The sequence below is a fragment of the Scyliorhinus canicula genome, chromosome 2 (assembly GCF_902713615.1).
Source record: "Scyliorhinus canicula chromosome 2, sScyCan1.1, whole genome shotgun sequence".
Classification (NCBI taxonomy): domain Eukaryota; kingdom Metazoa; phylum Chordata; class Chondrichthyes; order Carcharhiniformes; family Scyliorhinidae; genus Scyliorhinus; species Scyliorhinus canicula.
The window spans coordinates 196762455-196786747 of NC_052147.1; the positions used below are offsets into that span (position 1 = coordinate 196762455).

Consider the following 24293-nt stretch of genomic DNA (forward strand, 5'->3'; position numbering starts at 1 on the left):
TAAGCCATGGATTGGCCCTCTTACCCATTTTGCTTTTGTGCCAGACAGGAATGAACAGTTGTTGCAGTTCGTCCATGCGTTCATTGAATGTTTGCCATTGTCTATCCACTGGCATCCCTTTAAGTAACTCTCCCCAATCTATCAAGGCCTACTCATGCCTCATATCTTCATAGTTTCCTTTATTAAGATTCAGCACCCTAGTCTCTGAATCAACTACTTCACTCTCCATCTTGATAGAATTTTTATCATGTTATGGTCGCTCATCTCCAAAGGGTCTTGCACAGCTAGATTAGTAATAACTCCCTTCTCATTACACAGTACTCAGTCTAAGACGGCCTGCTCTCTAATTAGTTCTTCCACATATTGGTCAAGAAAGTCATCCCGTACACACTCCAGGAATTCCTCCTCTATGTTACTGTGGCTAATTTGATTTGCCCAATCTGTGCAGATTAAAATTACCCATGATCACATGCATCTCTAATTTCCTGTTTAATGCCATTCCCACATCACCACTACAGTTTGGGGTCTATATATGACGCCCACTCGTGTTTTTTGCCCCTTGGGTATTTCTCAACTCTACCATACAGACTCCACATTAGAATATAGAACATAGAAAAATACGGCACAGAACAGGCCCTTCGGCCCACGATGTTGTGCCGAACTTCTGTCCTAGATTAAGAACCAATTAACCTACACCCCATCATTCTACCGTAATCCATGTACCTACCAATAGCCACTTGAAGGTCCCTAATGTTTCTGACTCGACTACTTCCACAGGCAGTGCATTCCATTATTCTCTGGGTAAAGAACCTACTCTGACATCCTCCCTAGATCTTCCACCATTCATCTTAAATTTATGTCCCCTTGTAATGGTTTGTTCCACCCGGGGAAAAAGTCTCTGCTCTATCTATTGCCCTGATCAACTTATAAATCTCTATCAAGTCGCCCCTCATTCTTCTCCATTCTGATGAGAAAAGGCCCAGCACCCTCAACCTTTCCTTGTGAGACCTACTCCCCATTCCAGGCAACATCCTGGTAAATCTCCTTTGCACCTTTACCAAAGCTTCCACATCCTTCCTAAGTTGAGGTGACCAGAACTGCACACAGTACTCCAAATGTGGCCTTACCAAGGTTTTGTACAGCTGCATCATCACCTCACGGCTCTTAAATTCAATCCCTCTGCTAATGAACACTAGCACACCATAGGCCTTCTTCACAGCTCTATCCACTTGAGTGGCAACTTTCAAAGATCTATGAACATAGACTCTGCTCCTCCACATTGCCAAGAACCCGACCGTTACCCCTGTATTCCGCATTCTTATCTGTCCTTCCAAAATGGACAACCTCACACTTTTCAGGGTTGAGCTCCATCTGCCACTTCTCAGCCCAGCTCTGTATCCTATGTATGTCTCTTTGCAGCCGACTTCCTCAGGAAACTAAGGAAATTTGGCATGTCCACATTAACCCTTACCAACTTTTACAGATGCACTATAGAGAGCATCCTCTCGGGCTGCATCACAGCCTGGTATGGCAACTGCTCGGCCCAGGACCGCAAGGAACTTCAGAGAGTCGTGAATACCGCCCAGTCCATCACACGAACCTGCCTCCCATCCATTGATTCCATCTACACCTCCCGCTGCCGGGGGAAAGCAGGCAGCATAATCAAGGATCCCTCCCACCCGGCTTACTCACTTTTCCAACTTCTTCCATCGGGCAGGAGATTCAGAAGTCTGAGAACACGGACGAACAGACTCAAAAAACAGCTTCTTCCCCAGTGTCACCAGACTCCTAAATGACCCTTTTATGGACTGTCCTCATTAACACTACACCCTGTCTGCTTCATCCGATGCCAATGCTTATGTAGTTACATTGTATATCTTGTGTTGCCCTATTATGTATTCTCATGTATTTTCTTGAATTCTGTTCAATTCCCTTTTCTTCCCATGTACTGAATGATCTGTTGAGCTGCTTGCAGAAAAATACTTTTCACTGTACCTCGGTACACGTGACAATAAACAAATCCAATCCAATCCAACAGCCCTCCTCACTATCCACAACTCCACCAATCTTCGTAACATCTGCAAATTTACTGACCCACCCTTCAACTCCCTCATCCAAGTCATTAATGAAAATCACAAACATCAGAGGACCCAGAGCTGATCCCTGCGGTACGCCACTGGTAACTGGGCTCCAGGCAGAATATCTGCCATCCACCACCACTCTCTGACTTCTATCGGTTAGCCAGTTCATTATCCAACTGGCCAAATTTCCCACTATCCCATGCCTCCTTACTTTCTGCACAAGCCTTCCATGGGGAACCTTATCAAATGCCTTACTAAAATCCATGTACACTACAGCCACTGCTTTACCTTCATCCACGTGCTTGGTCACCTCCTAAAAGAATTCAATAAGACTTGTGAGGCAAGACCTACCCCTCACAAATCCGTGCTGACTATCCCTAATCAAGCAGTGTCTTTCCAGGTGCTCAGAAATTCTATTCCTCAGTACACTTTCCATTACTTTGCCTACCACCGAAGTAAGACTAACTGGCCTGTAATTCCCAGGGTTATCCCTATTCCCTTATTTGTCAGAGCTAATAGTCTTTCTTACTATTGTGTTAATTTCCTCTTTAACCAGGCAATGCCACTTAACTACCTTTTCCTTTTTGCCTGTGCTTCCTAAACACTAAATACCCTGGGACATTCAGCTGCCATGCCTGGTCACCCTGCAGCCATGTCTCCGTAATCCCAATTATATCGTACCCGTTTACATCTATCTGTGCGATTAGTTCATCCACTTCATTGCAAATGCTCTGCGTATTAAGGCACAAAGCCTTTAAGCTTGTCTTTTTAACATGCTACAGCCCTGTTTGAATTTGTCCTTGGTTTCTCTGCCTATCATTTTTCTTATTCCCCTTTCTAACTTTCATTTTTATCCCTGATCCCTCCTTCGTGGATTCCTTAAATAGGTTCCATCCCCTTGGCATATTAGTTTAAACACTCCCCAACCGCTCTGGCAAACACTCCCCCGAGGATATCAATCTCAGTCCTGTCCAGGTGTAAACCGTCCAATTGTACAGGTCCCACCTCTACCAGAGCTGGTCCCAATGCCCAGGAATCTGAAACCCTCCCCCTGATACCATCTCTTCATCCAACAGATCCTGTCATTTCTACTCTGACTAGCATGTGACACAGGTAGTAATCCTGAGATCACTACCTTGGAGGTCCGATTTCTCAACTTTCTTCTAGGTTCCCGGTGTTCTACATCTATAACATCTATAACTATTGCATTCCCACACTTTTTACCCCTTCCCTCTACAGCAGAACCAACCACAGTGCAACGAGTTTTGCTGCTGCTGCTTTCCCCTGAGAGGTCATTTCCCCGAACAGCATCCAAAACGGTATATCTGCTTTCCAGGGGAATGGCCACAGGAGATTCATGCACTACCTGCCTATCTCTCTTGCTCTGCCTGGCGGTCACTCATTACCATCCTGCCTGCGGAGACTGAGCCTGAGAGGGGTGACCACCTCTCTATACGTGCTATCTACGATACTCTCTGCTTCGCAGATGTTCCACAGTGTCCCCAATCGCCGCTCCAGCTCTGAAACTCGAGCTTCCAGGAGCTGTAGCTGGAGATACTTCCCGCACACATGCTGACCCGGGGAACTGGAACTGTCCCCAGTCTGCCACATGGAGCAAGAGGAGCAAACCAAGACTTTGAACTCTCCTGCCATGGTTTACCTGTTTAAATTAAGACCAAAACAATCTATCCTTCAAAATCTCCTCTACAGTGACTGTCAAAGTAACTGGCCTTTATCTTCTTTTGCATCAAGTCTGCCATTATTCAGTTAATTATTTTGTTGTCTATCCCTTGTGAATCATTGTTATGTCGGACAGCTTCAAACTTCTTCCTGAAATCCATGAAAGCTACCACTAATATCTCACTCTAGATATGCAATCGCCTAAAAAACATCCAGTAAATTGGTCAGGTCGAACTTTCCCTTCTGACAATAAGCCCACAATCAAACTCTGATGGTCCTTGTGCATCATCAAATTCTAAAACAGTTTCTCTAAAATCAAGACAAGATTTACAGGTCAATAAATTAAGTTTCTCCTTGATTGTTCAGATAATTGTTGAGTAATATTGCTGATCTAGAGACCTAATTAACCAAATGAAATAAAATAAAAATAGCAGGACAGGTAGTGTGTTGCAGCTTTGGCATAAGGGGACTGTGGTTTCAAGGCAACCACATCTGTAGCTTCAGAAACTTGGGTTCGGAGTTGATGAGATGCAATCTGAGTTTCAGACACAACAATGCATTGGTGAGATAGGGTGAAGTTATCGGACACCTTTTTTTTTAACCCAAGAGGCAGTCACATGCTTCAGACTGGATTCTTCAGATTTGGTTCGCAGTCAAGGACAAGAGGGTATGACTGTCGGAGAGGCAGATATGAGGATCCAGAAGGCAGCAATGGAGAAGCCTCAGCCCTTCTGATTGTCCAAAGGTAACAAACACTGGATGATTACCTGAGCCTCAAGTAAATTGAAATAGGGTGAATAATATCAGAGAGTTGAAGGTGTGGCTGAAAGGTTGGTGTATTGGGTTTCAATCATGGGGAGGTAGTGGCATTGTCACTGGACTAGTAATCCACAGACCATGGGCGGAATTCTCTCAGCCCGGGGCCGTGTTGCAGAATCCCCGCTACCAGCGCAAATCGCGCCACGCCGCCCCGACGACAGAGCGAAGAATCGGCGCCATTGGCGCCATCCCCCCCCCCCCGTCTATTCTCGGCCCAGGATGGACCGAGCAGCCATCGAAAAACACCCGAGCCACACCGGCATCGTTCACACCTGCTTTCAGCCGGCAGGACCTCGGCGTGGAAGGGTCCAGCGCCAGTTTGTGGGGGGAGGGGGTGTCCGACCCCGGGAGGGGGCCTCCGATGTGGCCTGGCCCGCGATCAGGGCCGACCGATTGGTGGGCTGGCCTCTCAGGCTGGGGGCCTCCTTTCGTCTGCGCCAGCCCCTGTAGCCCTGTGCCATGTTGCATAATGGCCGGCGCAGAGAAAGGAGCCACTGCGCATGCGCGGTCCCCGCGGCGCCCAGTTCACACCACGATCGGCAGCTGGAGCGGCGTGGATCGCTCCAGTGCTGTGCTGGCCCCCTGTAGAAAAGCGACGCCGTTTCCAACGGCATCAATACTTAGCCTCAGGATCACAGAATCCCACCCCCAGAGTCATGCTTTGGGGACTTGGGTTTGAATTCCGCCATGGCAAACGGTGAAATTTGGATTCAATAAAAGTTCTGGAATTAACAGTCTAAAGGTGACCATTAAGCCATTGTCGGTGTCATAAAAACCCATCTGGGAAGGAAATCTGTCGTCCTTACTTGGTCTGGTCTACATGGAGTCTCCAGATCCATGAAATGTGGGATAGGCAATAAATGGTAGCCCAGCCAATGACGTCCATACCCCATGAACAAATTATTATTTTTTTTATATGCATGGGGCACTGGCACCAGTACTGTGGAAAAAGTGAGCTGTAACATTGGATACTCTTCCCTGCACCCTGCTGAGGCTACTCGGGCACCTATTTATTAAGATCTTATTTAAAAATTCAGTCATTTTTGTTATTTTCCAATCTTTTAGGACGTAATTCAATGAGTTTGGAAGTGTGCGTGGGTTTCCTCCAGGTGCTTTGGTTTTCTCCCACCATAATTGCCCTTAGTGTTGGGTGGGGTTACTGAGTTATGGGGAAAGGGTGGAGATGTGGGCTTAGGTAGGGTGCTCTTTCAAAGAGCCGGTGCAGACTCGATGGGCCGAATGGCCTCCTTCTGCACTGTAAATTCTATGATTCTATGATATCAGTCACATCTGCAATGTCCTCAGCCAACTCCTCCAGAGCCTTGGACAAAAACATCAGGGTCTTTGGCCTTGTTCATCTTCAGCTTCCTAAACCATTCTAACATGCCTTTCCGTGTGATTCTAACAGGTTTCGGTCCTTTCTCTGTGCCCTTGTCCCTCCCTCAACTCCAGTACCTTTTCTACTCTACTTTCATTCATAAAAGCCATCAAGACACAGTGATATTGTAATTCTGTCTCATTCCACTGCTCAAATGCCAAGTCTCCATGGTACCCTCCACTTGTTCTTGATATATTTAAAATACTATCTTCTTGTGCTTTATATTGCTCACTATATTCTACTCATATTCCCTCTTTACATCTTATCAGTTTTGAGAATCTTTGCATGATTTTATGGTTCTCCCCATCCTATTTCTTCCCTGTAAATCTCAAAATGCAACTTACCCTCTCTTTTTCCATTCTGCATTCCATTACTTACTTTTTCATTTATGTTGCTGTTACTTGCCTACTTGTTTCTGCCTCCTTAAGGCACTAACACTTTTTCTTTATGTTCTTCCTGTTGAATAGTTCGTCTCATCTAATCTCCTCATGCAGCATTTTATTTCCTTAGTCTGTTATTCTAAAATCCAAATTAATAAATTTATAACAGCTATTTTGTTCTCATATTAATCTTAAAATTAACAACTTTGATGGCTAGATCTTAGATATTTCCTTCAACACCGCTTCATTATTCCTTCTTGATTGTTTTCCCTGCTACGAGTTCTCTCACCTGCTGCTTAAGGAAAGATTCTTGAGCTACTTTCATTAATTTCTTCCTGCACAAATTGTTCCTGCTGTAAAGTCCTAGTCTATGTAAGAAAAAATCAAATTCTTCATGACTACCAAAAGGCTGTGGCACTTTTTGAATACCCCCATCTCCCTCCTATTTTGTGATGGTCTGTAACATTGGGCGGATTATGCCCTAAGTGTCATTTTGGGTGAGTTTGGTGGCTTTTTGGGTGGCATCCAACAGCTATTCAACCACACTTTAGTCATTGGGCACGATTCTGCCAAAAGGGAACAGAGTTCTCTAGCGAGCGTGGTTAGCTGCATGTTTCCTGGCACTCGCCCCGTTTCGTACAATGGGGAGCTCTGCTCGCCAGAATTTCCCAGTGTAGCGCGAGATCGGGATGCCATTTTTAGATCTCAAAGGTCCCCAGAATGATCTCCGACCCCCCCTCCCACCAGCCCAAACGCACATGGGAGGCTCTTCGCACACTGCGCAGCCGAACTCCTCAGGCCAGCTCCTCAGAGATCCAGCAGTCATTTTGAAAGGGTGCCCCGATCAGCTTTAGGATCCGCCAGACCCCCATCTTCGGGCAAAGTCACCTTCCCACTCCCCTGTACACAGGGACATTACCCTACACCCCCCAAGTGAGGACACCCAACGATGGAATCACTGAGGGCCCCACCCTTCAAGACGTCCCCACCCTTCCTTTTGGGCCTCGCCACCTCCCCTTTCGGGACTCCCACACGACGACACCCCCCAACTCTTCATCGCCCCCATATCTCCCTTTCATGGGAATGGCCTCTTTCAGGGCTAGACCCTTGGAAGTGCCACCTTGGCACTGCCATCTGGGCACCCTGGCAGTGCCACCCAGGCACCATCATAGTGGTGTCAGGGTGGCAGTGCAATGGTGCCAGGCTGGCAGTGCCAAGGTGCCCAGATGCCAGAGGGAGAGACACAGTGCCACCCTGCCCTGTCATCTACCACCCAGGCATCTCCACAGGCCCTGGAAACCCCCCCCCCCCCCCCCTCCCCCCACCCAGGTCCCATTATGCCTGTTCCACGTTTGTGTGGCCCAATATTAAACAGTGCCCAGTCGATGCCTCGCTGGGGAGACCATTAGTTCCCGGGCGCTAGGACAATCCAGCGCATGCATATTTAAAATATCTGGATCTCGCCCAGCGCGAGTGAGAGTCAGGTCGTGACGTCTCGCGAGGTTCGGTTGAATCTCGCGTGGCGTCTCAGCTTTGCGGATCTCGCGAGATTCAACTACCTCGTTGCGTCTCCAAGTTGGGCGCAATGAGGCCGGTAAATCAGTCTCATAATCCTTCGACTGCTGTTTCACCTATTTTGCAAAGACATCCAAAGGTACTGTAATAATATCCAGTTCCTGTTTCTCAGCAATTTACATTTTGTTCCTACTGCTGAATATTCGCATATAATGTCACTAGTCCATTAAAATGGAATTGAAACATTATACAAATTCTAGACATTAAAAGTGTAATTAATCAAACATTTGTAAATTTGATTCTCTCCTCAATTTCATCATAAATTGCAGTAAATCTGGTAATATACCGATCATCGTTAATTATATTGAACATGAAACTCCATTATTATCTACGTACGATTCACTTTAAGTACAATGAAATAAAATGTCAAGAGCAACAAGGGGTTACTAAGTAAATCTGAAAGGTTAACTGTGGTTAACTGGTGCTGTGAAGAGTTATTGCTTAGATCGGATCACATTGCATTATTACTCACATCAATTGGCGCCTTGGAGTACTTTAGCATTCCATTATCAAGAACAAAGAAACGCTGCAACAAGATAAACTTTGATAAATAGACAAACACACAATTTGCAAATTGAATTGTAATTAAATTGCTACAGGCTAAAAGTTCAAATCAATCGATTTGATGACAGTAAAATATTTATACAATGTCCTGCATGTGTTTCAGGAAAAATAATTCTCATTTAAAGTTTATTTATTTATTAAATTTAGTGTACCCAATTTATTTTTTCCAATTAAGGGGCAATTTAGCGTGGCCAATCCGCCTAGCCTGCACATCTTTGGGTTGTGGGGGCGAAACCCACTCAAACACGGGGAGAATATGTGCAAACTCCACACGGACAGTGACCCAGAGCCGTGATCGAACCTGGGACCCCGGTGCCATGAGGCAGCAGGGCTAACCCACTGCGCCACCGTGCTGTCCCCTTGAAGTTCACTTATATATATTTATTGTATCATAGCTGAATGCAAATGAGAAAAATGAACAAATAAGTAATTTGAAGATCTAGAGATCAACTGAATCAATTCTAAATCCACTTGTGAAATCAATTTTTAGGATGAGTATTTGAAGACAACTGTTTTGAACATATATTTCGTCCCGTGGGCCGGTACGGTCTCCAATTGGCTGGGTTCAATGACAAGGCTGTACATGAGCAGCTGTATGCTGATGGCAAATCCGGGTTAAAGGCCGCCATTTTCAGAGGGGGAAATGTGCAGCTGGGCATATGCACAGTCACCACAGGCAGCAGGAGGAGAGAATGCTGTGCATTCCTATCCTGGACGGACAGTGACAGATTTTGAAAACTCCTTTTACTCGGGTTTAAATGGAAAATTAAAATGCAAGTGGGTTGAAGGATGATGCAAGTGTTAAACTATCGGCAGAATTTTCCCAAGCCCCAGCCAGCAGGTTCAATGGCAGGAGGCTGGTCACAACCCTGGAGCACTCTTTCTCAGGAAGTCCACCTTCTTTCTTCAATAGTGGGTCAGTGATGTTAGGCACCTTTTCAACGTGGACTCCATACCACCAGGCCTGCCGCACCACCGAAAACGGTGCAAAATACCCGGTTGCATAATTATGTCAAGGCCTGAAAATTTGGCATGTTTTCCTGCGAGCCGCCGCAGCGGAAAACACTCCACCTTCCTGCCTCTGCCACAGAACTTAGTCTGTATATGGGAGAATTTTGCCCTATATTGCCTCATCTAACACACAGCAACCTAAAATCCACTTAGATTACTGGGATAATGGGAGAGTTTAGAAACGCTCACCACGTGACTGCAGTAAAATATCACCAAAGGACAAGATTTTACTTCCTTGTCTACAAATCCTTCCCGTCCTTTTGCCATGCTGATTTCCAGGCTGGATGCCCCAGCAGTGATGTCACTGGATTTCAGAATATGCGCAGACCAGTGCGCATGCGCTGATGGGCATCGATGGCCATCTTGTATGGCCATATTGCATTAGCAGGAGATGCCTACTTGTGACACGAATAAAGATTATTAGATTATTATTAAATCAATGGCAAGACATAAACCCAACACAATAGGCTAGATTTTGTGGAGCCAAGCCTCACCCTTAAAATTGGCGGTAGGACCCGAATATAGGATTCCTGCCCTCAGTCCCAGCACCAGCATGGGATAACGGTACAGGTAGTGAGCCTGCATTCCCAGCCTGGCCCGTTCCATTGCAGGATAGGCATCTTATACCACTCTCTCACAACCTTCATAGAGTTAGGCCAGCTTCTCAAGGACTCACGGCTCACGGTTCCTCAGAGGAGTTGTGAACCATAGGTTGGATTTGGGAACATTTTGAAAGATGCACTTAAAAGTTCCTACCCATGCCCCCTTAGCCAGAATGCACTCTGTATAAATATAACAATGGTGTCATGAAATGTTCGTGAAAAACACCTCTTTGGAATTCCGCTTTGGAAAAAAAAACACTGCTCTTGCAACCTTGAAGATTTCAGTCAGATACTGCCACTCAGTTTCAGTAACAGGAACGTTATTTCACTCTTTATCTAGGCCAAATAAGCATACAGATATAGAAGAGCAGACAAAGAAAGAATAACTTATTATCCATGGCCACATGTTTCTGCTAATACAGTTCCCAGATAGCCTCATTATGAATGCTTGCCTGAATGCCAAAACTCATTAATGGGTTAGCTCAGCAGGGGTCTGCTAGCACAGGCTGAAGTGGAATGTTAGCTTTGATTGATTGATATATTTATGAGGTTCAATTAATTAATAAGGCATCAAGCTGGCAGACTTGAGCAAGTTGGTAAGAAGAGGGTTTGAGAGGCTGGGGGGATAGTAAAAGGAGAAGTGTGATCTTACCGGGGCTTCCTCCAACGGGTGGGTGCAAGTGACCCACAAGAAAGGTCATCAGTCCCCCTACCTGACATCACTGACACAACTAAAGCTGCCTGGCTTCCCACACGACATGAGCCTTGGGCCAGGTAAGTAAAGTTTCAGACAGGTCAGGGGGCAGGTAGGTGGCAGGAAGGCCACATGTTGGATTTTACCAGCACGTTCAAGCCTGCTGGCGGAGGAGCAAAAAAATCCAGTCCAGTGTGTTCAGTTCTGATCACAAGCACAAAGAGGCACTCCAAGCAGGAAGCTAGATAAGAGGAAATTGTTAAATAATTGTTAAACAAAGCTAATTCTTATGGCAGAACCTTTACTGGCATAAGATTGGAATCCCAACATCATCCTTCTGTCTTCCAGGTTTCAGCAGGATTGAAGGTAAATGGGAAACCCCTGTGCATCTTCAAGCTAAGGCACTGAAATAGTTTAATAGGCAATTAAGTTCTACTTTTAACCAAAGATTCAGCTTTAATATAAGTCAACCTGTTTCCAAGCTGCCAGCAAATCACCTGGGTCAACAAGGCAAGTGCACAGTGGGAAATGCTTCTTCAGGTGAGATTGAGACGGCAACCACAGGAATTGAGAGAAGGCTGCTCCCCATGGTGATTTCCAACTTCTTGAAAGTCATTTCACCTGTCTTGCACTTCACTCACCTTTAATTGCATGTCCCTGCTACCAGTCTTCACAATGGCCTGGGGGCAGTTTATTCAGCGCTACCTCCTACCTCTGATCAAAAGCAAAAGGAGCTGCAACACCACCACCAACAGCAAACAAACTAGCTTGTCCTCAGCCCACAATATTTCATAGGGCAGAGGAGATGAACAGAGATCCAATGTAAAGGAGACTTCTACCCTCGCATCGGTGAGCACCAGTGTCTCAAGAGGCTCAGGCTCTTTGTATGACATTTGTAGCCTTCTGAAACCAGACTGCCTTCGCAGTGACCAGGTAGGCATACATTGCTAATGGCAGACACTGAAAGGCCATCTTCACGCTAGGACCCCGTCTCTCACCAAGGTTATATGTGCTATCTTTCCCTGCAAGGGAAGAAATCAGGGAGTCATGTATTACTAATGGCTTGTGTGAGACTAGGATGAAATTTGTGGAGGATGACTGTGAAGCACAGATGTGAGAGGGCGATGGGATGCGGCTGTTCAGATGTGGGTTGAGAGGTAAAGGGAGAAATAGGAATAAATGGAGCTGCAAGGGGTGGTGATATTAAGACTTTTGTTCAGATGAATGTGTTTTGGCACCTGAGAGTGTTATGCCACAAACCATTCCCTCCCTCCCTCCCTCCTGGAACCTCTCAGTTCACTGTATCTGGGAGGGGTAAACACTCCTGCTACCGACTTCCTCACCCACTTCCATCCACTCCTGATTGATTGTTGGAGGCTGTCCCTGGGAGACCCACCTCACTGCCGCTCCTCAGACCCTGCAGTAGGACGTCCAGGTAAGAGTGAGAGACCTGGCAAGCAGCCTTCTCTCCATTCCTGTGGTTGTTGCAGCCTCAAAAATCCACTGGTGAGCTCTCGTAAATCATGTTGGAGTCTCTTTAATTAGAAATCTTGCCTTTGACAGACCCAGTGGATTATCCCATTCGCCCTCTGATTGCTTGGGGAACAGGAAAATGGGATATCAATGTTGTGGCTCGGTAATAGAGCCACAGCAAAGACCGATGCAGAGTCCAATGAATTCCCAGCCCACTAATGATTACTTTTTCAGCAGGGACCTGATTGAGAAAATTCCACGCTTCGTGTGAAACGAAAGATGAATGAATAAAACCTTGAGAAAGTGAGTTTTTCAGCCTACAAATGGGAGGTGATCAAACTGTAATATACTTCCAGAAAACAAATTCAAAATAAACAGCGCAAAGGGAAAATGGTGTAAATTAATAAAGGACAAATTTAGGCACATTAAAAGGATCAACAGATGGAATGGACTTCCAGGTGGAGCAGTGGAGATGAAAATCCTGAAGTAATTTAAAAAGCAGCTGGAGGTCACGGTCGGACAACTTTAGGGTTCTTCTAGATGCAGAATCTAAAATGGGCAAAATGCTTTCTTCATCTGTATTTATCTTGTAATGTTAAAGCAGAGGGAGAAGGGGGAATATAAGTGATAAAAGCACAACAAAGAAATTTAAAAATAAATTTTACAAAATTTCAGATTGATTTGAACACAATGATAGATTCAATGTGGGTCCCTTGCGCCCGTTGGAGGAAGCCCCAGCAAGATCACACTTCTCCTTTTACCATCCCCCCCAACCCCGCTTCTTACCAACTTGCCCAGGTCTGCCAGCTTGATGCCTTATTAATTATTTTTTCACTTCTTCAAACAGGAGATAACATAATGTTGGTTGTGGGGTTGAATTAAATACCAGGGACAATGGAGCAAAAGAGACTCCTGGAGAACACAATCAATTAAAATAGATCTTACCCCAGAAGACGCAAAATCAGCGTATAATGCAACATTCTGATTATATCAATCCATTTTCCTGAATCTATGGTATTATTTGCAAAAAATCAGCTCTCAATTGTACAACAGGCAATAATCCATGTGAGAACATTTGCTAAAATGACATGGCAAGTATGAATAATGTAAAACTATGCAGCCACAGTTAGAAGTAGGGGCATTAATCATGCAGCAACATTCTATTCCAAATTAATTTGCAATCTTAGGCATCAATGATCAATAATTTGCCTGTATTGAGAATGAACTTATCTGCTCCTTACTTTATGCCAGCCTTTCAAGGGCCATTTCCGTTTCTTCAACATGAATCCTTCATGTTTATCGGGTTTCTGCACATTGGACTGCCCAATTTTTAATCCTTCAATGATTTCCCAGTTGTTACCATCCTGCAAGTTTTGAGAAAGACTATTATTCCCCGGTAAAGCAATTTTTCAGATAAATTCTTGTAAATGAGAAAGCATCGCTTCCCGACCTTTTGGCTAAGATCAAGTGTCGACCATAAATTGGATTCAAATTGAATTTGAATTGGTTTTTGGAGCAGGCAAGGAGCTGGATTAGGGATTTGCCCCTGTCCGCACACTTGAGCTCTGGCTTTGTAACTCTGATAAAGTAATTTTTTTAAAAAACAAGTAAATGAGAAATCACAAAACTCATGAGTTTCTGAATAACACGAATGTCACTGGCTTATTATTCACACCGACCTTGAAATGAAGCAAGAGGAAGAAGAGTACATAGAATAGGGAAGGATCAGCATTCTTTGCCTATTCACTTTATTGAAGTGCAGGCCATCAAACAAAAGGGTGATGGGAGCACAGAACCTAATTTTTTGTGGGTTGAGAATGAACCTGTCAGGATTAAAGATTGGCAGGGCGAAAGAAAGAATGGAAATTGTGGAGATACAGACCACGGGCGGGATTCTCCGCCAACTGGCGGGGCGGGCCATACCAGCGGTGAGGAGTGGCGTGAACCACTCCGGCGTCAGGCAGCCAGAAAGGTGTGGAATCCTTCAGGGGCTAGGCCGGCGCCGGCGGGGCTGGCGCCACACCAGCCGGCGACAAATGGCATGGCGCCGCGCCAACCGTCGTCGAAGGGCCTCCGCCGGCCGGCGCATGTTGGCACATGCCCGGGAGCGCCAGTGTGTGCTGGCATCATCCCAGAGCGTGCACAGGAGGGTTAGTCTCTGCACCAGCCATTGCGGACCGTTACAACGGCCGGCGCAGAGGGAAAGAGTGCCCACACGGCACAGGCTCGCCCACGGATCGGTGCTCCCCCCCACCCAGGGGGCAGACCTAACAATCACGTGGCAAGTGTAGATTAATTAATGAAAGGATTTCAACTAACTTGACTCAGTTTTGGGCGGCACAGTGGCGCAGTGGTTAGCATTGCTTCCTCACAGCACCGAGGACCCGGGTTCGATTCCGGCTCTGGGTCACTGTCCGTGTGGAGTTTGCACATTCTCCCCATGTCTGCGTGGGTTTCACCCCCACAACCCAAAGATGTGCAGGTTAGGTGGATTGACCATGCTAAATTGCCCCTTAATTGGAAAACAAAATAATTGGATCCTCTAAATTTATTGTAAAAAAAAATTTGACAGTTTTTTGATGAGGGCAACAGAGAATGTTAACGAGGATAGCGCAGTTGATATGACTTGCCAGCAAATCAGAAGCCTAAGGAATAAAAGGGACAGGGGCAGCATAGATAAAATGGTGGCTGAGTGACAGGAAACAGACAGTAGTAATGAACCGTTGTTTTTCAGATTGGAGGAAGGTACACAGAGGGGCTCATCTGTGGGCAGCTGTATATAAATGTGTTGGATGTAAAGTGTAAATGTGTTGGGGCAGCAGGGTAGCATGGTGGTTAGCATCAATGCTTCACAGCTCCAGGGTCCCAAGTTCGATTCCCGGCTGGGTCACTGTCTGTGTGGAGTCTGCACGTCCTCCCCCTGTGTGCGTGGGTTTCCTCCGGGTGCTCCGGTTTCCTCCCACAGTCCAAAGATGTGCGGGTTAGGTGGATTGGCCATGCTAAATTGCCCGTAGTGTCCTAATAAAAGTAAGGTTGGGGGGGGGGGGTTGTTGGGTTACGGGTATAGGGTGGATGCGTGGGTTTGAGTGGGGTGATCATGGCTCGGCACAACATTGAGGGCCGAAGGGCCTGTTCTGTGCTGTACTGTTCTATGTTCTAAAGGATACCATTTCAAAGTCAGCAGATGACACAAAATTTAAAATTGTGAGCTACGAGAAGGATAGTGGTTGGTTTCAAGAGGACATAGACAGGAGCCTACAGAGAAGTGTGAGGTGATATATTTTGGTAGGAGGAATAAGCAGTATAAACTGCAGGGAACAATTCTAAATAGTTTAGAATATATGTACCCAAATTATTGAAGATGGCAGGGCATAAGTACAAAAGCAAGGGAGTTATGGTGAATCTTTATAAAACACTGACTCTATCTCAATTGGAGCAATGTGTCCAATCTTGGGCACATATTTTAGGAAGGATGTGAAGGCTTTGGAGAGAGCGCAGAAAAGATTTACGAGAATGGCTCCAGTTACATGTATGGATTGGGGATTGTTCTCCTAGCAAAAAGGAAGATTGAGAGAAGATTTGATAAAGGTGTTCAAAGTTGCAAGGGGGTCTAAACAAGATATAATGAAAATGTTCCCAGTGGCAGAAAATGAAGAATTGGGGACACAGGTATAAAGTGATTAGCAGAAGAACCAAAGACAACATGGGGAAAACCTTTTCACGCAGCATGCGGTTAGGATCTGCACTGCTCTGCCTGAAAGGGTGGTGGAGGTAGATTCAATCGTGGCTTTCAAAAAGAAATAGGATAAGTACCCGAGCAAAACAAAATTCAGGGCTACCAGAAAATGGTGGAGGCAGTGAAACTAGCTAAATTGCTTTTGCAGAGAGCTAGCATGGCCTTAACTGCCCAAATTGTCTTGGTACGTGTTGTAACCATTCTATGATTCTAATATCCACGCTTTTACCTCTTCCCTTCCCTCCATCTAGGGCCCAGGTCACCCCATCCAGGTGAAACAGTTTACTCTCAATTTAACGTACTGTATTCAATGCTCAAGATGAAATCTCCTCTGCATTGAGGAAACCAAAAATGCTGAGCCCACGAGCATGGCCTTGAATTCTGGTTGCTTGCAATGTTAATTCTCTGCCGTGCTGCCACTCTGACCTCTATTTCCTCAACCTCATACAGGGTTCCAGTAATGTGTAACAGAAGTTCAAGAAACAGCAATGCATCTGTTGATTGGACACTTTACAGCTTTTTCCATCCAACAGTGAACTGTAACATTTCAGGCCTTAAACACTGCTTCCATTTTCTCAGCTAGCAGATGCTGTTGCCATTTACATCTCTTCCAGATTCATAGCAGTTTAAATCTGACACCAACTCAAGGGAATTTCTAGGCACTCAGCAACTGCAGTGTCGTTAAACAAGTACACAGGCGATCACATTGAAAAAATCTCAGACAGTGTGCTGGGAAGTGAAAAGCACTGATTATCTTTGACATTTTGTAATATCAGATAGCAAAATAAAGGTTGGAACATATCCATGGTTTGGTGAAATATTAAACAAACTTTAAAAAAGATAAAATCTGGAATTTGTCATAATGAAGAGATTTAGCTTTCCACAAATAGAGAACTAGCCTTTCAGCACTAGAGTGATTGTTCATAAGTAATTATTAACTTAGTAGGCAGCTAAAAGTCAAGTTATTCACCTCATTCAACAAAGTGCATTTTGTCAAGGGTTTTAAAGCAAGACTAAGAGCATCAAAATGGGAGTTCTCATCAATTTCTAATTCAGTAAGAAGTCTTACAACACCAGGTTAAAGTCCAACATGTTTGTTTCAAACACTAGCTTTCAGAGCATTGCTCCTTCCTCAGGTGAATGAGGAAGCAGTGCTCCGAAAGCTAGTGTTTGAAACAAACATGTTGGACTTTAACCTGGTGTTGTAAGACTTCTTACTGTGCTCACCCCAGACCAACGCCGGCATCTCCACATCAATTTCTAATTGATTGTAGTCTGGAATGCACTGCCTGGGAGGGTGGAAGAGGCAGGTTGCCTCACATCCTTTAAAAAGTACCTGGATGAGCACTTGGGACATCATAACATTCAAGGCTATGGGACACGTGCTGGCAAATGGAATGAAGTAGGTAGGTCAGTTGTTTATCGTGTGTCGATACAGGCTCGATGGGCCAAAGGGCCTCTTCTGCACTGTAATTTTTGTGATTCTGTAAGAAATTAACAGTGCACTATATGGAGAAGCATAGAGTCACTGACAGCAACTTCTGGATTTTCGTGTTTAAGTACGCTTTTACAGACTCCAGAAGTTGTCGTCAGTCTCAGACGAGTACAACAGTGAACACTATTTCCATCATTCCTACCACAAAGCTTTAATTATTCTTGCCCACCACTATATCACATATTTTCACTTTTGTTCTTTCTCTCCATCTCTCACTTTCTCTGACTGCATTTGCTTATAACCAGTTACATCTCCAACACTTTTCTTTCCAGGTCTGGTGAAAGGTCAGCAAACCAAAACATTGCCCCCGTTTCTCTCTCCACAGATGTTGAGAGTTTGCAGCACTTTCTCTTTTTACTTGATATTTCAAGTATTAAGTGGTTTTCATAGAAGGAATCCCTGCAGTTCAGAAGGAGGCTATTCGGACCGTCGAGTTTGCACCGACCCTTCGAACTGTTCGAACTGAGGCTGTTTAGCATAGGGCTAAATCGCTGGCTTTGAACGCAGACCAAGCAGGCCAGCAGCACGGTTCGATTCTCGTAACAGCCTCCCCGAACAGGCGCCGGAATGTGGCGACTAGGGGCTTTTCACAGTAACTTCATTTGAAGCCTACGTCGTGACAATAAGCGATTATCATTATCATTAACAAGCACTCTACCCATATCCACTCCCCCAACCACCACTCCCTACCCTCGTAACCCTATAACCACTGTGCCACCGTGCTCTTAAAATAAATCATCCTGATAGCATCCTGCAATACTATTTATAATGTATTTTGGTTATACGGTGTACTACATTTTATTTACCTATTTATTTGAAAGCCATAACATCAACCAAATAGACTATTCCCTATTGATTCCCATCACAATCCAGTGTAAAATTGAATACTGATACCAGCACAAGTATAGTAAGGGAACCCAAGTTATATACACAAATTAGAAAAAAGGCAATCAATAACATATGTTTGCAGTGATCAATTGTAGATCGAAAGCAGTCACCATACTTGCAGTAAAAGTAATGTCCTTCATAACAGTGGCTCTACTGCAGTCCCTGGATACACATACAAGGTTAGTTGCAAAATAGCTGACCAGCTGCTTGTAATACAGTCATAATTCATATCAGTGACCTTGGTGTGTAATGCACTTTCAAATTTTGACATCCAACTGCTACTAGAGAACAAGATTCTCACAACAGTGAAGCGGCGTCCATGCTGTCCCAATGGATGTAGAGTCACACCAAATGGTGGATTACTGAAAAGTGCTGGACACATGTAGTTCTCTCAAGCATGGAGCTGGTGAGCTGCAGCTTGGGCTGACAAGTGGCAAGTTCATAGGAAGGTCAGGGCAATTAAAATTCACGCCACACAAGTGCGAGGCAATGACCATCTCCTACAAGAGAGGATCTAACCATCGCCCCTTGACATCCAATGGCCTTACCATCAATGAATCCCCCACAATCAACATCCTGGGGGGGTTACCATTAATCAGAAACTGAACTGGACTAGCCATATTCATACTGTGGCTACCAGGGCATGTCAAAGGCCAGGAATCTTATGGTGATTAACTCACTTGATTGCTTCCTCTTCCACAAACATTAAATCCCTCCACCATCGGAGAACTATGGCAGCCGTGTGCACCATCTACAAGATGCGCTGCTGTAACTCACCAAGATTCCTTACACACCTTCCAAACCCACGACCACTACTATCCAAAAGGACAAGAGCAGCAGATACCTGGGAGCCTCACCACCTGGTGGTTGCCCTCCAAGACACTCGCCATCCTGACTTGGAAATATATCGTCGCTTCCTCAGTCGCTGGGGTAAAATCCTGGAACTCCCTCCCTAACAGCACAGTGGATGTACCTACACCTCAAGGACTGCCGCAGTTCAAGAAGGCAACTCACCACCACCACCTTCTGAAGGGCAACTAGGGGTGAGCAATAAATGTGCTGGCCTAACCAGCGACTCCCACATCCCATAAATGAATAATAAAAATAGTATGAACTGTAGTTCAGTATAAAGATATTCTAAAGTAGTTTATCTCCGAGAGATCATAATATTTTTGAAAGAAAGGTTAATGGTGGGGAATTGGAGGGGGAGGAGCAATATGGGGGGCGTTGTTCATCAACTTCTTTAAATATTAGTCATATGAAATATTTACAGAGAGAATGGTAAATAATTGGCCCATATCGTGAACAGTGTAAATTAACATGCAAAAAAATGCTGTTCAAGGTATGGAAACGCTATTTCTGTACAATATTATAATAATAATGGTTCAAGTTCTTATATTCTGCTCTCTCCCAAAAAGATGATCATCTTTGTTTCAACAACTGATTTGCATCAGAATGCAGAATTCAGAACAATGTTGTGCCTCACTGATATAAAGGCTCATTGCTACATTTAATTTTAAGGAAATCTGTCTCAAATGTTCTGCTTTATATTTACCTGCTTTATTGATACCTGGGTGGTAATTACAGTTCAGAATCCTCCTTTCAAATTACCTAATAAATCAAAACTTTATATCATTTTTCACTTGGTAAATTCCCCCTTCGTTTAGTTATTTATTTTACCTAATTAAAATCATTGATGATTGAAACCATTTTATCAAGACTAGATTACAATTAGGCAATACTGGTTTAGCACAGTGGGCTAAACAGCTGGCTTTTAATGCAGAACAATGCCAGAAGCGCGGGTTCAATTCCCGTAACAGCCTCCCCAAACAGGCGCCGGAACGTGGCGACTAGAGGCTTTTCACAGTAACTTAATTGAAGCCTACTTGTGACAATAAGCGATTATTATTACTCCAATACCTTCTTAAACCCTGTTTGAATGTATTCTTACTTTGCTTTGTTTTTAGGTTCACCTTCTCTTTTCTCACATATCATTCAGCAGCCTCAGGCTAAAAGGATGATCAAGCTGGTCGTTGATTACTACCAAGTTACTTTGTTATTGAAAATTGGGTGACGGTAACTCAGGCTGGCTAACTCCATCAATTAGTCTTCCTTGTCCGCATGGAAGTACTCGAGTCGGATAGCCCCTCCATCAGCAGCATAGCTAAGATCAAGAATATAGCAGTTGAAAGTGTTGAAAGAATTGTGAAACTCAAATCTAGAGCCTTATATTTTCAAAAAAGGCAATTACAAAGGTGTGAAGAGAAGTTGGCTACAGTGGACTGGGAAAATAGGTTAAAATGTAACAGGCTACAAAAGCAGTGTGAGACATTTTGGGAGATGTTTTATAGCTCTCAATAAAGATATTCCATTGAGAAAGAAAGACTTCATGAGAAGGATAACTTCCATGATTAGCCACAGGTAGTGAAAAGTTGGTGGTATCAAATACGAAAAGGTATGTAATGTTGCAAAGGTTAATGGCAGACCAGAAGATTGAGAAAACTTTAGATATAAGCCAAGGAAGACGAAAAAAATAGAGGGAAAAATTAGAGTACGAGAATAAACTAACAAGAATTGTAAAAAAAAGTAAGTGCTTCTACAAGTATATCACAAGGAGCAAATAAAGTAAAAGTTGGTCCTTTAGAGGGAAATTAATACTTGGAAACAAGGAAATGGTAGAGGCTTTGAACAAGTATTTTGTATCTGTCTTCAAATTAGACACAAAAAAAAATCCCCAAGAATAGAAGAAAATCCGGAGGAAATGGGAGCTAGGAATTTAAAAACAATCAAAATCATTAGACTAAAAGTAGTAGGAAAATTAACGCTGACAAGACCTGCATTCCAGTGTCTTCAAAGAAGTGGCTACAGAGATAGTTGAGGCATTGATTGTAATCTATCAAAATTCATTACATTTTGGACAAGTCCCAACTAATTGAAAAACCACAAATACAACGGGGTGGGAGTCCCCTTCGGCTGTCTCCGACATCGGGAAATACAATTGGGCAGAGAATACGGTATCAGCCGAAAATAGAGGTAGGCACAGGGTGCCGAACAAAATTCCGTGCTCCGGTCCCTCAACGGCGACGTGAATGCTTTCTACGCCGTATGCCGGCGTGGGCATGCAAATTGTACAGTAAAGGCCGTTGGCATATCATTAACGGGCCCGACCCAGCATTTTCTGGGCCTTCCACGAGGCTCCGCTTCCACCTCCGCCAGGAGGAATTACCGATGGACGAGGTTTACCTGTGGTATTTCAAATCGGGACAGATTTACCATGGCTGATGAGGATGCGCGAGGGGTACAAACAGTGCCCAACATCGTTATAGTGTGTCGACAGTTGTGCCACTGGCTGGGGGTCGTCTACCAGGGTCAGGAAGAGTTGTGGGGGTGGCTAAGAGGTGGGCCGTCCGGTCAGGCACGGACCACCATTGCCACAGCCTGCAAGGCAGCCATGCAGCTGTGCACGCAGCTGACTGCCCACTGGGAACGTAGAGTCATGGGTCGTATGGTTTCCCCCCCAGACCACCCTCCTAGGTTCTTAAGTACCCTCTGGCCCCAGCCGACCCATTAACAGGATGGGTGTGCTCTTGCACAACCAGGGGCATCCACTTGGCTGGGAAGAGGTGTGGGGAGTGGATTGCACTAGTTCCATGTGCAACTGGTGCTAGCCCACTAATGGATCCTGAATCGCTCCGGGACTGGCACCGCTAGTCCAAAGAAGGACCAAGAGATTGATTAAGAAGGGGAAAATACAGTACGAAAGTAAAGTTGCAGGGATCATAAAGACTGACACTAAGAGTTTCTATAGATATGCGAAGAGAAAGATTGGTAAAGACAAATGTAGGTCCACTGCAGACAGAACAGGGGAATGCATAATAAGGGACAAAAGAGAGAGGGAGAGGAGAAATGGTATAGAGAAATGGTGCTGGGAAAATTAATTGGATTGAAGGCGGATAAATCCCCAGGGCCTGATTATCTGCATCTCAGAGTGCTTAAGGAGGTGGCTCTGGAATTAGTGGATGCACTGCTGGTCATCCTCCAGGATTTTATAGACTCTGGAACAGTCCCTTCAGATTGGAGGGTAGCTAATGTCACTCTAATATTCAAAAAGGGAGGTAGAGACAAAACAGGAAACAGATGCAATAAAATTTGATATGTGTGAGGTTATTCACTTTGGGAGCAAAAACAGGAAGGCAGATTACTTCCTAAATGGTTGTAAATTGGGAGATGGGAGTGTGCAGCAGGACCTGGGTGTCCTTGTGCACCATTCGCTGAAGGTAAGCATGCAGGTGCAGCAGGCGGTAAAGAAGGCTAATGGTATGTTGGCCTTCATTGCAAGAGGTTGAGTACAGGAGCAGGGATGTGTTGTTGCAATTATACAGGGCCTTGGTGAGGCCACAACTAAAATATTGTGTGCATTTTTCGTCTCCTTTTGGGAGGAAGAATGTTCTTGCTCTCGAGGGAGTTCAGCGTAAGTTTACCATTCTGATTCCAGGGATGGCGGGACTGTCATATGAGGAGAGATTGACTATGTTAGGATTGTTCTCACTGGAGTTCAGAAAAATGAGGGGGAATCTCATAGAGACTTACAAAATTCTAACACAACTAGACAGGGAAGGTGCAGGGAAGATGTTACCAATAATGGGTGTGTCCAGAACCAGGGGCGGAATTCTCCAACCCCCCCGCAGGGTCGGGGAATCGCCCGGGGCCGGCGTAAATCCCGCCCCCACCGTGGCCGGAATTCTCCACCACCCGGGAATCGGCGGGAGCGGGAATCACGCCCTGCCGATCGGCGTGCCCCCCGCGGCGATTCTCCGACCCGAAGTCCCGCTGCTGACAGGCCTCTCCCGCTGGCGGGAATTGGAGCACCTCTGGTGCCGGCGGGATTGGCGGCGCGAGTGGGCCCCCGGGGTCCTGGGGGGGCGCGGGGCTATCGGACCCCGGGGGGGGTGTCCCCACGGTGGTCTGGCCCACGATCGGGGCCCACTGATCGGCGGGCGGGCCTGTGCCGTGGGGGCACTCTTTTTCTTCCATCACCGCCATGGCCTCTACCATGGCGGAGGCGGAAGAGACCCCCCCTACCGCGCATGCGCTGGTGGTGACGTCAGCGGCCGCTGATGCACCGGCGCATGCGCGGACCGGTCAAGGCCTATCGGCCAGCCCCGACGCGGGGCGGTTTTGCCACCAGTCGGCGTGGCGGAAACCACTCCGGGACGGGCCTAGCCCATTCGCCGCACCTTTGGGGAGGCCCGACGCCGGAGTGGTTGGCGGCACTCCGCTACGCCGGGACCCCCCTGCCCGCCGGGTAGGGGAGAATCCCAGCCCAGGGGTCACAGCCTGAGGATTCAGGCTAAACCATTTCGGACAGAGATAAGGAGACATTTCTTCACACAAAGAGTGGTGAGCCTGTGGAATTCATTACCACAGGAAGTAGTTGATGCTAAAACTTTGAATATGTTCAAGAGGCAGCTAGATATTGCACTTGGGGAGAATGGGATCAAAGGCTATGGGGAGAAAGCAGGAATAGGCTATTGAGTTGGATGATCAGCCATGATCGTGATAAATGGCAGAGCAGGCTCGAAGGACCAAAAGGCCTCCTCCTCCTATCTTATATGTATCTATATGCTTTCATCAACGTGGAACACTCAGGATTCAGTCCCAGTGTCAGCACTTAGTCTCTGAAACGGAAAATCCAGCCCAACACCTCTATTCAAGAATGGAAGGAGTCAGAAAACAGAAACTTAAAAGCCAGTTACCATCACAGCTGCCATTCGGAGAATGCTGGAATCTATAATTATGGATGCAGTAACAGGATATTGAGAAAAATCACAATAGAGTGCTGAACTTGTGGCATTTGAGTGCGACAGTGAGAGTTTGGTGACTGAGGGAGTTAGGTGAGGAGGGAGTAAGGTGCTCC

General features: G+C 45.5%; 1 protein-coding gene across 6 annotated transcripts in view; it reads right to left on the reverse strand.

Moving 5' to 3' along the window:
- osbpl6 (oxysterol binding protein-like 6) overlaps positions 1-24293 on the reverse strand; it is a 302726-nt gene that overhangs the window by 167859 nt on the left and 110574 nt on the right. For all 6 annotated transcript variants that reach the window (XM_038789304.1, XM_038789305.1, XM_038789300.1 and 3 more), the window contains 2 exons: positions 13499-13621; positions 8386-8439 (listed from right to left, as the gene is read on the reverse strand). In XM_038789304.1, the coding sequence (XP_038645232.1) occupies positions 8386-8439; positions 13499-13621 (177 nt within the window). The remainder of the gene's footprint in view (positions 1-8385; positions 8440-13498; positions 13622-24293) is intronic.